Below are 16,875 nucleotides of genomic sequence, written 5' to 3' on the forward strand. Positions count from 1 at the left end.
GGGATATGCTTTGAAGTCAATTATATTTTTCTCTCGTGCAATTTGCTTTGCTTGAAGTAAAATTCTAGTTGTTGAGATTCTTATTCCTCGTGATCGTTCACGAATAATCCAGTCATAAAGTTCTTTTTCAAGTGTTGGCCAGAAACAATTTCTGAAGCGCATGGCTCGTTTTTCACCATGCAGTTTCTTAAAAACTTCCTCATTCTTTTGCAACTCTCTCACACTAGCTTCATCTACATTGAATTTTCTCCTTGCTGCAAGATTTCCATTAACTTTTGCAAACTGAATAGCTTCCAGCTTAAACTGAGCCGTGTACGATTTGCGTGTTGTTGCTTTTCTACCTTCCATGGCCTTACAATAATGAATATAATTAGGTGCTACTGAAAAACCTTCGATACCACTTTCAAAATAAACTAACATGTAAGGAAGGTCGCGCGGGGTATTTCGTACACTCCTAATTAACTCTTTGCACTGCTGTGAACGTACCTGGTACGTTCGCAAGGCAGGCTGCTGTGAACGTACTTCGATGACTACTCTACTACTTTTCGCCGAAGCACTTCGAAGGGTCCCAAATCCGGGACCCTTTCGTTAAGGGCTCACCCTTGCTGGCCCCTCTCTTCGACCCTTTCTCCCCAAAAGTGACCGCTCTGACTGCATTTTGAAAATCTATCAATCAATGCCATCATCAAAAATAATTGTATGCATCGCACTCCTGCCAATCAGGCATTCAAGTACGTCTCTGAACCGTGTTTCTGCGATGAGAAATAACGATTTTGTTAACTTTGCTAAAATGGCCAAGTTAGTAAAATTGTCATTTTTCATTGCAGGAACACGGTTCAAAGACGTACTTTATTTCCTCCACTACAATCGCAAATTGCTGGAAATCGGCCGGATTCCCTTTGATAGCGCATCATGAGGATGTTCTCGAGGTTGGTAATTGATACAACTAGCCTACTAGTAATTCTACTGCTATAATATCACGGCTATAGTTGATTCGTTACGTTATACCTTCAGAAAGCTGCAGCGGATAAAATCGCGGAGGAGATTAAAGGCTTAAAAGATGATTTTGAAAAATTCTTGGAAAAAGCAGGAAGAGCACAGTGCGCAACATCAAACGATTATATTGCCCATGACGATGATCTCAGGGCTTGCGACAATGGGACGCCGGTACATACGTCGGAAGAAGCAGCGGCCGGGACTAGTCAGAATAGCAGTGACGACGATGATGAAAGTGAGGAAGTAATTTCACCAAATAAAAAGGAAGTACACGCTGCACTCTAAACATTAAGATATTTTGATCTGGTTAACGAGTTAGGTCCCCAATTTCATTCCCATTTATACAAGTGAGGAACCATGGTGGAAGCGGCGATGGAGAAGGGCAAAAAGAAAAAAATAACAGATTTTTTTAGTAGTATCTTTTCGTGTATACAATAGCCTTCCTGAGTAAACAACTTAAATATCTTATGTATTGGGCTCTATTAACCAAAAACTTATTTTTCAGGCTACTCGTAATGAAGACGCACTTCTAACTCTGACCATGAACTTTCTTCTCGTGCGTCTCCCCGTTTTCCCATGCCGAGAGATCTTTCTTTCCAAAGTCTTTGTTTACTTCCTCCCGCGGCCTTCTGCTGATCTTGCTGACACCCACCTTACGCATCCCAAACCCCTTCCCCAGCATTTCCCATTCACTCCCCCCCTAAGGTTACGGAGCTTGAGTGCGTCGTAGAAAAATACGCCCCCCAAACGTAAACTGAGGCAGAGCTGAAGGCCCTTTCCCCACCCTTCTTTCTCCTGCCCCCTTCACCCCACCATATGCTGACCGCTTTTTTCCTCAGGCAATCCCCATCCCACTCTTATTCACCCCACCCACTGGGAACGTTCCCCGATTGTGGAGAAGGGCATGGTTCATCTTTACCTGCCACGTGGGTAAGTTATTAACCGGAGAGAGGCTGAAGAAGTATCTTCTACTGTCGGGGAAATGGTGCCGCACTTATAATTCTCTCTCTTCTTCTCTGCTGACGTTTCAATTGTAATTATTTTCTTTGCTCTTTCCTCACTTTATTTATTTACGATTATGCCGCGACTATTTTTTAGTGCTAAAGGTAAGAAAATCTTTTCTCTACGTCAATGATTCTTTGCATAACTTTCAATACGGCGGAGAAAGGGACACCAAAACTAAATGAGGTGAATGTACAGGTTTTTGCGTGTTATTTTAGGGAATTCACGCAAGTGAACCAATACTTCACACACGTTGAGAAATGATGAAACATCTCTTGTAGGAAAACAATCAATGCGGATAATAACGTTTCTCTCTTTAATTCTCTGATAATGGAAGATGTCTTTCCTGTCGTTTTCCGGTTGGAACCTTGCTCCTGTCGGCATAAAAGAAGAGAGAAATACTACATGAACATAGCACTTCACACCTGGTATGAAGAATATGGTCCTGATGAAGAATAAAGTCTTTCGTAGCAATGTCTGCTAAGATGACGGAGCACAGTATCCGGACGGAGAACTCAAACAGAATTTACTTCAAATATTTGCCAGAAGATAATCATATCCTACGTAATTTATAATCGTAACTGAATCTCAATGAAAATAACTAATGGAAAAGATAGCACATTCAACTGAAAATACTGAGTAACTCGAAATATTAACTTACGAAGGTTATTTAGGAAACGGGTGGAGGCCCTCATTTTTCTTTTTTTTTCTCATCACTGAGCGATAGAGGGCGACATAAATGGCGGTTAGGCTGGCTGCCGCTAAAATTCCGTGGGTGCTGGAAACAAATACATATCTTACGCGAACTTAATAGTTCTTATTCACTCCTAACCACAAATTTATAACATTAAATTCTTATAATAAGCTTTGCAATTCATTATTTGATTACGTTTTCTAAACTGGTCGGGAATTTCTTAAGCGAACATTGATGTTGAAGTATGAACGAGAAATGGGAATTTTATGGTGGTATTATTATTTAACGATCTTTCACAGCATAAATCGATAACAAAAAGCCTTTTCTATGAATAATACCGAGAATAACCACCGAAAACATTTAAATAAGGCCACTAAAGACAAAAAAGGGCGGAAGAAACAAAAGCGAACATTTTTTCGCGACTTATGAAAAAGGTTTGAAATTACGAAACTCGATTTTACGAAGTGCCAATTTTCCGGTCCCACTGACTTCGTAAAATCAAGAGTTTACTGTATCTATACATTTCTCACAGTGAAGAGATTTTTAAAATGAGTGTTATCTAGTAGGTACATGTTATTTACCAGAAAATACGGCAATAATTTTTTATAATTTCAACATAAAATGCAATTTCATTTTATATAACAATACAATAATAAGTAAAGATGAACAAACACCTCATAAAATCGTTTCCAAGAATTTTTTTGGCGCTGATGATGTTTCCAATAATTTTTTTTTGCCTAAATCGAAAGATTATTACTCCTGGGCTGCTATTCTGGATAAGCGTTGCAAAAAATAGCATATGCTATTCTGCGGGTCATTATTGCAACGACCCCGTATTCAGAATGAAGCGTAGTAATAATTTTGTTCGGAATAGCAGCATGCTATTTCTTGCGCGAGCTATTTGGAAGCTCCGCCCTTTCCCGTATGAAAAACTTTCTGAACAGTTTGCGCAACCAATGAGGGAGAAGATATTTTATATATTTTTCTGTATTTTATGGAATATTGACTTGCAATTACAAATAATTGCTTCATTTGCATTTAAAAATTATATTAAACCGTGGATTTATATAATACGCTTTGAAAATCTCGTTTAGGAAATCAGCTGATTGTTGTTGTTTTGATAATATCGCAATGGCTTCAGACAGGTGGGTAAGGTCATAATTTTACTGTTATAATGATGATTCATCGGGCATAAATATTGAATCATTTACCTATATCCGATCGGTCCTTTAGCGTGAGATATATGTTATGCGAAATAATCATTGAAAGCTAAATATGTTTGATTTTCTTCGTAATTGTCTTAGGCTTCGAAGTCTGTCTGTTCGTTGCATGTCAAAATAAATATGTACCAACTTTTATTGCTTTGATCGTGACGATATAGCTTTACTGTATGAACTAGAAGCTTTCGTTTCTAATACTAGCTTTATATTATATGACTCCCTAATTTCAGTATTCATTCTCTGTTTAGGAAATGAAGTAGGTGGCAACGTCACCGCTGTGCTTTCATGTAATATGATGGAATAGTATCAATATTTCAGCTGCAGATTTGGAAAAAGCAGAGGGATGTGATGGTGAATTTGAGGATGGATGGAACAGCTGTGAAAAAGTGAATCTAGCAATAGTGAATCGTGTGGAAAGTGTTGTTGTGTCAGTTATCATTGTTTTCGTATCAGCTGATTTTATTATGTGCTCACTGAAATTTTTGATAGACCCTGAACTGTGCCGATAAACTGAAACTTAATTGTGTGAATGTCTTGAAAAAAATACTTGTCTATAGAAGAAAGAATTCGTATTCAATTCCACATGATATATATTGCATTAATGATGTAGTGCATGGATATTCCATTAAACGTTTGTGGTGAATCATATTTGTTCGGAAACTTTATTGGTGTTCGGAGAAATCCTTTGTTTTCAAGCAAGTAATTCAAGTCGACTGCCCGTGTTTATAATTTAGTAAATTTTTAGTTTTAATTGTAGAAGGCAGCGAATAGTGGGGAAAACAATTTCGACTCGTTGCATGTATTTGTATATACTGTCCAATTGAGGAAATGAACGGCTGATCAAAGTATATGGTATTATTATGGTAATATATGGTTTTCATTGAAAGCTATAACTATTAATATATTTGGCGAGTTAGTGTGTTAACACAAGCTTGAAAATTTTCAAGAATCGACCTGATAGCCTACATTGAGGATATTTTTAGTAGCAAGTCAAGTGATGAAATAAAATTATGAATTGTAAATATGAATAAAACACGTAAAATTTGGGCTAATGGTAGTAATTCTTTGCATTAATTGTTATTGTTTTCGTACTGTCGATGAAGCAAGCTTGTGCTTCATATATTAAGCTCGAATGTTAATTCCTAACCAAATCACTTAACTAGTTAAATATTCATCACTTATGCTACTATTATTTAATTAAAATAAAGCTGATATCATTTCATTTTTGGCTATTATTCCATTTTTCAATGCTTGATTAGGTTACTTAAACCTCAGAAAAACAATTCGACATCGCAATGCGCACGTTTTCTGGGTTGCAATACCGAATTGCTCGGCATCGAAGACCGCGTATTATTATTGCAACCCTATCGGTTGCAATTCGCCGTTCGGAATAGTGAATTGCTACGGGCCTATGCTATTCTGAGAATTACGTCTTCCGGTGTAGTAAAAACACGAATTGCAACCGTTCTGAATACCAAATAGCATAGGCGTTGCAATACGCTATATTATAGCAACATCGGTTGCAATATAGGAGAATAGCATAATGCTATTCCATCCAGAATAGCAGCCCTGGAGTACATATTTCACGGTTTTAGATTTTTAAATGACGATATCTATTTTTCGCGATTAAATGAAAAGTGAAAAATTTCAAGCGTGCGAAAACGCGACGGGTAAGTATGAATGCCGGGAAAAACTCTGTGTGACGTCGTTCTGGTTCCCGCTGCCGCAAGTGAGGTGACCTTGGGGCGAGGCTCTGAGCGCTGATACGACACAGGATGCTAGCAGGTGGCAGAGTTCCATGCTAGCTGGTAGTGCTTGGCTTAAATAAGGATTATTAATACCTTATCAAACGAAGAAAACTTTCCGACCTTAGGCAGTTTTAATAGGTGATTATTAAGAGATGTTTCCCTGAGCTCTGTGCCTCATGCATGCATTGGTAACCTCAGACGATGTAAAAATCCTATCTACTCGTATAGAAACTAGGTCCCTGTGATGTCACGTGGAGTGGCATCGCATGGGCGCCAATCTGGCCTTTTTCAAATGAGGATAATATTGACCCTTGCCATTCGTCTAAGCCGGTATTTTAAAAACCAAATAATTTGTATATTATGAATACACTAATGGGGGGTAATGAATCGCAATCAATGCCTTTCGTTTTCTTTGATGAAGGAAACTACCCTATTGGACATCTCACTAGCTCCACACGACGGTGAGCTGAGAAGTACCGCTCAAGGAAACGTATTCCAGTGTAGAAATTACATTTTAATTCCAAAAGGCGCAACTAAGCGCAGCCAATTTTTGGACAGCATATTTTATAAGGCTATTACCTACATTAATGCGTTAAAATTAAACTGGGGCCCTGCAGGGCTTTTCTTAAAATCGACCAGAAAGTACATAGTACACAATTTTGGTTAGTTTGTTTTCAACAGTGAAATTCTTCATAATAACAATAGGTGTTCTCCAAAGTATGGATTAAATATAAAGATAAGTCTGTTTACTTCGAATTTTCATAAAATATTCCATCATTATGGTTTCAGTATCATTGATACTGATGCCTAAAAGTCAGTGACCAGCACTGTAAGACCATGACATATCCCAAATCAAAGTAATTATGGATTACAGAGGATTATATTTAAAAAATCCATGAAAACAGTACATTATTTAAAACAACAACTCATTGCCTAATCATTTAGCACATTTCCGCATAATTTACCCAAACTTATATATTTGACTTTTGTCCAGCTAGACAGGCCTTTCCAACCACTGTGTGGCTGTCCAAAGGCAAGAAAATAAAACTTAGTAGACAATGATATCAATAACTTGTAGATGAGATTATTTGGTTTCATTTTTCTGCTACAATGATTCCTTAGCTAGGTAGTCTGAAATTACCTCAAGACCATTCTGTGGTCGAAGATAGGCACATTGTTATCCTCTGAGTCATGCATTCCAGATGATGTCCACGGCAAATTTGACTCATTAACGTTCTAGCATAAACAAGAAAACATCACTGCCCTTGCTATTCATCAAACTCATTCTAATGGACTTCTACCACACATAGATGTATCATTTACAGAAATCATAACAAATATAGGAAGAAATGTTTTAAGTATGTACCTCTAATTGTGCTTTGTACTGCATTTCCTGCTGCTGTGCCACTTCAAGATTTTGCTGTAACTGCTGAATTTTCATATGGCTGATGATCTGAAAATAAAATGGTAATTTCAGTTCTGAGGCCACTTCAGTGAAACACAAAAGATGCAATTTGGCCAGCAAAGAAAAGCTAACTATAATGCCACTAGCATCACACACACATTTCCAAAAATGAAAAAAATGTTAGCAATGCATGCACAAGAAGGTGTTCCTAATTTTATGACTCCAAAAATCTTAAATGCTCAACACACAATTTTGCAAAATTTCCTCTACAATATGTTTACTCAAAATTTAATTAACCAAGAGGCAATCTTACTTTAGCATTTTTCAAAGGTGTGACGGCATAGGCAAACATACACCTTCAGAAGGCTTTATAAACTTATAGTACAGTGAATGTGAGCACTTGGTATGGTAAATATTCCAATAACTTGGACTCAGGAGATGAGTCAGACAATATTCCATGCTACTACATATGATATGTCACCTAAATAGGCATACACAAAGGGCGTTCTAAGTGATACCGTGTACTGAAATGCCTTTGAAGATTTAATGAAGGTGAATTGGCATCATTTCAGAATTCCTTAAAAGTAAACTATAGTGCATTGTAGGGTGTGTTCACCTCTGACAAATAAAGGAGGGTTTAAACTATTCGTTATGATAAACTGTTCATTTTCATCCTTTTCAGCAAAAAGCACAGCTCTAAATATCTGCTCTTGAGGCATAGTCAGGGCATATCTTTATACATAAAAGAGAATGCCTGTTTGTCTGTCCCCTATGATTTACCATGTGGCTGGAGGGATTGCAACCAAAGTTAGTACATAGGTGCATCTCATGCTCCCAAAACCCATAGTTCTACTTTCGGTTGTGACCAACGTGTCCTTTGCGTAGTTACCTCATTACCATTTGTTAAGTCACATAATACAACTTCTGCGATTGCACATCCAGCCTGATAGGCACACCTCTTGACTCGATCAAAGGATGCTACACTCCTCTCAGCGCAAACCCTTTCACTGGGGTAAGCGTCCACATGATGGTTTTGGTCTATGCACGTACGCACACACGATTAATTTTGTGAATAGGGGTACAACCTGATTCCATTCCTGGCATACAGAAATCGTTTCTTCAATTGTTTTATTTCAGCATCTTCCACTTACCATCTTACTTCGATTTTGAGTCAGCCGTGGGATACATTGGGGGGGGTGTTTCCAAGTTTCCCACCTCTGAGTACTATCCTTCCCGAGCAATGCCGGGTGGCCTGCTAGTTATAAATGCAGCATACTCCTGATTATCCGGGCTAATGATGGGGAGAGGAAGTACGAATAATTGAAAACACTAATAATCCAAACTTTCACTTGAATATCATTTAATTTTCATAATTAATATAAACCAAACGATTAAATATTATTTATGCACATTGTCTGTTATTTTAGATTGCTTTCCGAAATCATTTAGAGCTTTCTTTTCCTGACCGCGACCTTTTCAGCAGCGAAAATGTGATTGCACTCGCATTCTTACTGCTCCATGTCACACCTGGTTTCCGAAAACCACACATCGGTGGCTGCGAGATCATGGATTCAGAAAAGTGGTTTCCATGAATGCTTCAAAACCACTTTGCAACGTCGGAAACTACACTGTTGGGCACCACGCCACGTAGTCGCGTCTTGGCACAAGTGATTCGGGATGCAACTTCCGCAGGATGAGGATCTGTGATCACTGAGCGCGATCATGCACTGCGATGCTTGGAAAACAGGAACACAGAACTCCCATGAAGGCAATGGGCGTGCAATCACGCATCGTGCAGCAGCGGTTATAGGAAACCAGGACTTATGGAAAATTGTCCACACAGGCGAGTGCCCGACCACGCGAAACTTAACTCAAAAATACTCCATCTCAGTACTAGAAATAAAAAGTATACGACACTGAACAATTTTTTTTAGAGAATTTCAACTTTAGAATATAAAAATCTGCTTACAATAATTTTTAATCATCATAACAATATTGATATATCAATAGTTATATTCATCGATATGGGTTCATTTAATGCACGAATGTGTACGGCTGTTGCCAGGATTAATGGTAAAGAAAATGTAGCACAATTTTTATGATTTTTTAAAACAATGAATTGATGTACTCAGGGTTATCGTCATTTTCTATGAGTTATCTCTGAGAAAGAAGAAATGACCTAGCTTAACTTGTTCTATTAAAACATACATGACAAATCACTGGAGAATGATGACATTTATATGTAAATGTCTGGGAAATCTATGAAAACATTGTGATTTTTGTTCACATGGTTTTTTTGACAGTTTAGTGCTAATTTTCTTGATTTTAGATGTGACAAGAGTTCAGGAAGGCAATCCTACAAGAACTTCAGACAGTAATTGTAGTTGTGACGACTTTTCCACGGATTGCAATAACCCCTATTTTATTTACTCCCCTGGTTGGCACATTTTCCTGGATAGCACGTTCATTTTTAGTGGTCCCTTCAAAAACATACTAGAGAAGTTCTACTGTATCACATAGCATGGACACCTTCACTTTGAAGGCAACAACGTCAAAAAATAGCTAGATCTGACGTATTCATCCTTGACTCTCTCCTTCGTAGACAAGTTCCTTGAAAGACTAAGGGAGAGCGCTCCTTCTACTCCACCTCTCCTTTGCGCACTTCTGCTGCTCAGCCTTTCTCTCGCTCAGTGGACATCTCATTCTGTTATAGTTTCCACACCTCTCCGCATATGATGTCAATGCTGTTCTAAACATTGTCAATTGTGTCGCAGATTGCGCAGCTGCAATTTAATTTAATGATATACAGATAAAAATGTCTTTCTTTGAGTGGACACATTTTTATTGAGACATGGAGAACTCAATGGGTGCTTTCCATTCATGCGACTCACACGTCGACTAGTGTCGACTCACGGAAACTGTTTATAAAAATCTCCAATTCCTGTGCGTTACCATTTGTTGACTTGTGTCACAACAGTCGGCGACACACACAGAATGGAACACGAAAACTGCGATGCGAGTCGACTTGTGTCGACGTGAATCAATGAATGGAAAGCACCCAATGTATGCCATGTGCGTGCACTGTGATGTGAAACTATAGTGAGGAAGAGCAAAATCCATCTCACCACTACTGAAGCATCTGCAAGTGAAACACATGTCACGTGATGAGGGAGTGACAAAATTTGGCGAAATGAGAGTGAGGAAAATTTGGATTCAGTCAATAGTTCATCTGCAAATTGAAACCTACATATTTTCATTTCCAAAAGCATGAATAACAGCTTAGATCCTGAATGTATTAAGATATTAATATTTAAAAAAAATAACTTGAAAGCTTATAAAAATGATTTTTAATAAGTAAAACTATTAAAATGTGTATGACAATCGAAATAGCATTCCTTATATTGTATGTATCCTGAAGAAACTTGAATATTTATGCATTTATCTCAATATAGTCCCCCCTTTTTTTCCAGAAATGCCAGTGGTAAAAGTAAAGGAGTAAAGGGGGGACTATATTCCTACGCATTTTAATTTTTTTTTCCCAAAACTGACGCCTCAAAATTAGGGGGGGGGGACTATATTCGGAGAAATACAGTACTTTTTTTTACAGCAGGCAATTAAAAATGCATTTGGTTCCTAAAAAAAACTGAAGATCGGACTCCTGGAAATGAAGTATCCGAATCGGGTATGGATCCAAAAGAAATGTCAGAGCCATCTATCCCTACTGTAATTAGAGAGAGTAAACAGAATGCAGATACTCAAAAGAAACAAAGGGGACCACTAAAAGAAAGGTAAGTCCTGTATGCATTCTGCAAGTAATTAAATTGAGTTCAAAAGCATGCATAAAAAAGCTAAAGGCATTTAAGAGGTGAATTTTAAAGACTGATACAAATAATATCTTATAGCAAAAATATGGAACATTAAACATTATTTGTTTTGCTGATATCATGGCTTCACTTATAAAAAGGCTTGCTGCAGCATTAATTGTAATCACAGATTAAAATAAGAGGTCCAGATACTTTTACACAATGAGCATATTCAAACTGGAGAAAGCATTTTTGGCTTCCCTAAATTCAAGAATGATAAGAATGCAATACTTCAAATACCTCCAGTTGAGATTTGTACTGTAGTTCCTGTTGTTGGGCAGCTTCTAATGTCTGACGAAGCTGTTGAATTTTCATTAGGTTTTGCTGTCTTGCAGCTTCAAGATGTATAAATGGCTGAGGAGGCTGCTGAGGATTTGTCTGCTGCCTGACAGCCCCACTGCCTCCCCCACTGTTACCAGTCACAGCTGGTGCTGCCCCTGTCTGCCCTCGCATTGCCGAGCCCCCATTACTCCCATTTCCACCCCCTCCACCACCTGCTGAGTTGCCTGGCAGTGTTCCAGGTGCAACATGACCATCAGTATTCTGGAAGTAAAATGCCATGATTTAGCTAAAAGCAATGACATTCAGCCCTTCAAGTGTCACCAGAGAACATTTCAAGTACCGGCATTGTTTCATAATTAGATATTTCTCTCAAAACCTTGAAAATTAATTAAATCCTGAAGTACAAAATACTTGCTTCTCACTCTCATCCTCCTCTGAACAATTTGTAGCTCTTAACCGTCTAAGATTAATAATTTAGAAAAACCTTGCATATATGAAAAAAATTTCTCAAAGCATCAGTGGCGGATACATATGGGGGGCACTGCAGGTGCATGCCCCCTTTGGGGCCACCCGCATTGCCTAACATAGCAGAACCACAATAATAGCCTTTTTTACACCATAAGATGGCATTGTATTGCATATGCATATTATCAGTTTAAATAAAACTTTGTTAAACTTTGCATGTGACTTAATTATTTGTAATTACGACAAAAGTAAAGGTAGCTAAAGATATCTTTTGCACCCCCCTTAATTTTTCTGTATCCGCTACTGCAAAGCATGTACTCCAAGGGTGTTTCTCCTGGCATAACAAGAGCAGCCATGAAATGGTCTCCTACGAAAATCAGTGAACATTACATCAAACCAGGTCAAAGGAGAGTAGATAGGCATATGATCAAAGCAACACAGACCTAAAACTTGGTGACTCAGCACTTATTTTCCGGGATTTCTGAAAACCTATATCTGTGACTATCAAAATAGTCACTTGTGTTCAGAGGTTGCCAACCAATGCAGAAAATTCATGCAGAACCTATTAAATGACTAGTTCATTGGTTCTTCTATTGTATAAGTAATGCATCTTACTATGAGCATATTAGATTATGTACTTGGCTCAACTTTAAATATCTATTTACAACCAAAATAAATGGAACATAAATCACTTGAGGGGGCTGTATCTGCTGTCCTTGTGCTTGAGCTATCTGCCCAGTGGCTGCCATATTCATTGCAGGCTGCTGTGCTGCTGGCTGTTGAGGGAGCAGCATTCCTTGTTGAGAAGTCATTGCATTCCCTGGCAAAGGCATCGGACCACCACCACCACCACCGCCACTAACCCCAGCACCAACCTGAAAGCACATAACCTCAAAGATTACCCAATCAAATGTACATACAAGATTGAAATGGATTTTTTGGAAAATGGAATTTTATTGTGATTCATGATTTTCTATATTTTTAGTTTTTGTAATGATGATTAGATTTTGAACATGGTTAACACTTACATGACCAATGTTTGACCTAATTAACAGCAAAAAAATGTCCTCCCATTTCAGTACACCCATGCCTCGCTTAGCGCAATTTTGATACAGCACAAATTCATTCTTCTGGGAATCTTCCCAATGCTGCTTTCCCTAATCAAATAATCTTAGCATTTTATTGACAATACGTGAACTTGTGCTACATACAATCGATATTACTCTCATTTTACACATATTAATAATATTTCTTACCTCAAATCTTATTCTTTGTTTATATATTCGTTGAAATCCATTGCTGTGTAATGGCCAAAAACATAAGTCATCATGCGGTCCAGATAGCTGACCTACCGAAGTAATTTATCTTATCTCCTTTACTGAATGATATTAGTTAATTTTGATAATTAATTAAGTTTGGAGCTAAAGGAAATGAGTTTTGTTATACAGTTTGAGATGTATTTTTTGCCATCCTAGGTTATCTGGTAAATTGACTTCATGAAGGGTCCAGCTGAAAGCCTTTCAGGTCATATGTATTCACAGGGGAGAAATGGAGCAGAGTCCGGTCCAAGTTGCGTATGAGTGGCATCAACACGTAAAAGGGTCTGAGATAGATTAGCCTGGGTAACACAAGAATTGTTTTTAGACTGGTTTGAAAATTCATCACCTACCGGCAATGCATTGCAAACCCCTGAGCTACCACGTTTTTTCTCGCTCATATGATGGAATCAGTTAGAAATACTTTGTTAAACAAAGAAACTCCTCCATAACAGCCCAAAACACTCACGAAAGCCTTCTTTAACCACTTCAATGAAATACTTCCATTGAAAGCGCCAAGAACTTTTTGTGAAAAGCGTTGGAAAAAGCACTAGAAAGTATCCAGAAAACACCCCTCTGCAACACCACCACAGTAGACTAAGGGCGCACGCAAGAGAAAAGAGATAATCTATGGGAAGATTTGTTTAGGTGATTCAGGCTTGTTTCAGTGATTCATTTGCATGTCACAACGTTGACTAGGCAAAGTTGTGAGGTACATTTGGGGGACAAGCATTGGATGCAAACTGTTTTGGCACAGGGTTCCCCACCCCTTCTTTTGAGCTGTCAATGGACAACTCTTGCTGGCCAGACTGTTATCTATAAAAGACGATAAGGGTGGTGATTGCTCCAAGACATCAAGTAGAAGCTTCAAGACAAAAGGCCTTGGTGAAACTAAGGTTTTCTAAGGCTAATAATAGGAATATATACATAGTTTATAGGAATTTTGATACCCAACACCTATGCTACTGGGAACGCATCCCTATCTTCCCCACGTTAATATGGTCTCGAATAATGCAAATTTGATAAAGTGCAAAGAGCACATCCCTTGCGTTAAGCAAGGCATGGGTGTATATCCAACAAAGGCTGACATCCTTCACTATGACCAACATAATTACAATAAAAGCAGAAAATTTATTATTTTTTGCATTTGCATATGAAAAGTGGGGCTTGCTTTTGTGCAAGGCTCAGTTTACTCTCAAAATTGGAGTCAAATATTAGTTTTAAGATCTGACGTCCAACATGAAGCTTATTTAGAGCCATTCTTTTATAAAATCAGATGTACATAATAACACTTACTCCATTTCCAAAGGGAAAAAATAAATTCCTCATCAAAACACATTTAAATAAAGGGGGAAAAACTTTAAGGGATCCACATTCAGGGAAAGAATTAAAAAGTGGAATTTCCAGCTTCTGGACATGCAAATGAATTGGTTAACACAGAGATTAAATGATCCAAAATCTTTCCCCTTCTTGTGCCTGGGAAGATTGTCAACTGACTGATGTTGACAATAGTATGGTTTAGCTCGCAGCAGTGATTCGGTTTACATGCTGTATATTGTGATGTATAACTATGCTTCTATTAAATTTAACACTTATGACAGAGCAGAGAAATCAGGATTTGAATAAAAATTTCTTCTAATTTAATAACTTCTACAAATTCTTTAAATCTGAACTTCTCTTTCACCTGATCATATATATATGGAAAGCAATGTAAGAGAACCTGCAATTTGTGAAGCCTCCATTTCATTGCTTTATAGAATAAAATTAATCTCACTACACCCATGTCTCGTATAGCGCAAGGGATGCGTTCCTTGGGGTCTTTGCGCTATACGAATTTGCGTTATACGAGAGCGTTTTAACATAGGGAAGATAGGGATGCGTTCCTGGTAGCATAGGTCTTTGGTATTGAATTTCCTCTAAAACATCTATATTCCCATAAAAAGCCTTAGAAAACATTATTTCTATAAATATTTATAGTTTAAAACATCTTTAAAGATAGTATTCACGCATTCAAAGACTTTTATTCACGTTAAAAAAAATTCTTACGTGCTTTCGAAATTCCATCCTGTCGTGCGGGTGGGCTAACATCTGCTATCTCAGGGGATCGTAATGCATTGCCGGCAGTTGACGATTTTTCAAACTAGTCTAAAAACAACTGTTGTGTCACCCAGGCCCTTTTGTAGCTCATCGAAATGACAGGAAAATGCTACTTTAAATGCCATTTCATAGCTAGCGGAGTTTATGAATGATAAATCATTTTAATTTGAAGTCCTCCGAGTCATTAGCAGCTACGTGAAACAGTCTTTAAATGCCTTGAAACCTGACCCAGGTTTTCCTTCCCTGAAAATGAATGAACGAGAATGCATTCTTTTCCAAAAGAATATCTTCTCGTCAACACTAAATCTAGATGAGGGGGAAAGGAGCCACTTTCAATCACAGCTTGGAGTTCATCAGAAAATGTTGTGGTGGCTGCGCTATCAACACTTGCAGATTCACCTGATATCGCCGCACTGAAAATACCTGCTTGCCGTATAAATTCTGGAACCAACCGCTTTCACTAAATGTCTCGGAGCGATTACCACTCTCGTCTTTTTGTACTGATTCACCATGAACTTTCCGTATGTGTAGACCGCTTGGTTGAAGTTGGTGCGGCTAAGGTCACTGATATTTTAGCTTCGTCTTTATTCAGAATAAGGCATCGTGAGTTTAAACTTCCACGCAATATCGCTTTGACGCTCTCCATTTTCAAAGCAATTGACCTCTCTCAAGTCCTCTTCTAGGTTTATGGTTTTTCTTGATAAATTCTTGATTTTTCTACACGCATTCCTATTTTTTGCCATATTCTCTTGGTTTTTACTCTGTATGGCTCTATCTAAATCACTTTCTTCTGCTGAACTGTATTCCTGAGACGCAGAAGGCCTATGACTGCGGGGAGGGAACGAAGCCATTGTGTTTGAGACTCTATAGCGGACCCTTTTATGAGTTGATGCTATTCATGCGCAACTCGGCCACCGCTCCATTTCTCCCCCGTGAATACCGATGACCTTGAAGGCTTTAGCGTAGACCCTCTACCTGGAAGTCAATCGCCCGGTAACCTACGACGGCAAAAATACGTCTCAAACCGTATTGCTGAAAAAAAAACTCATTTCCACTAGCCCCACGCTTAATTAACGATCTAAATTATTTATTATCATTCTGTTAAGGAGACGAGATAAATCTTCGGTAGGCCGGCTATCTGGACCCAATGACGAGTAATACTTTTGGCAATTGCACAGCAATGAATTTCGATTAATATATAAACAAAAAAGAAGATTTGAGGCAAGAAATAATATTAATATGCGTAAATTGATAGAAATTACGTGTGTACTTAGCGCAAGTTCACGTTTTATCACAAGAGCGTTTAAAATTTTTGATTAGGCTACACTGCGTTGCAATGTTTCCCCGAGGAACGAATTTGCGCTATATCGAAATTGCGCTAATCGAAATTGCGCTATACGAGACATGGGTGTACTTTGGTATATCAACACCGGCATGTGCAGCTGGTCCCTAGAAGTGATTTCAACTCTGTTTTACGAAGTCCATTAATTTGCCAATCACCCACAGCAACAAAGACAGAGGGAGGAGTCAAATTGAACAATCATAAGCAGCCCAGCAACATTTTCACACAGATGGGGGAAACTTGTTGCCGGCTTTCCTCCTTCCTTAAAACACCAGAAAATAGGTTTGGCTCCCACTCTTTTTAAACAGCATTTTAACACAGCAAAATCTAGGCATTGTAAGAAGCATGTGACATCTCTAATTTAAAAAATCCCAACTTTTTGATAGGCAATTATGATTACTCCAATTCCGTGTCCTTAAAGCTTCATGGCCCATGAGTGTTCAGT

The 16,875-nt window shown here is 38.2% G+C and overlaps 1 protein-coding gene across 3 annotated transcripts in view; it reads right to left on the bottom strand.

Annotated features, from left to right (window-relative positions):
• Window positions 1-16,875, bottom strand: part of LOC124170497 (mediator of RNA polymerase II transcription subunit 25-like) — a 116,863-nt gene that overhangs the window by 22,277 nt on the left and 77,711 nt on the right. The window contains exons 10-12 of one of the 3 annotated variants that reach the window (XM_046549255.1): window positions 12,368-12,550; window positions 11,169-11,471; window positions 7,027-7,113 (exon numbers count right to left, since the gene is read on the bottom strand). In XM_046549255.1, the coding sequence (XP_046405211.1) occupies window positions 7,027-7,113; window positions 11,169-11,471; window positions 12,368-12,550 (573 nt within the window). The other 2 variants (XM_046549257.1, XM_046549256.1) reach the window with 2 other exon arrangements.

This window comes from Ischnura elegans, chromosome X, assembly GCF_921293095.1.
Source record: "Ischnura elegans chromosome X, ioIscEleg1.1, whole genome shotgun sequence".
NCBI classification, from domain to species: domain Eukaryota; kingdom Metazoa; phylum Arthropoda; class Insecta; order Odonata; family Coenagrionidae; genus Ischnura; species Ischnura elegans.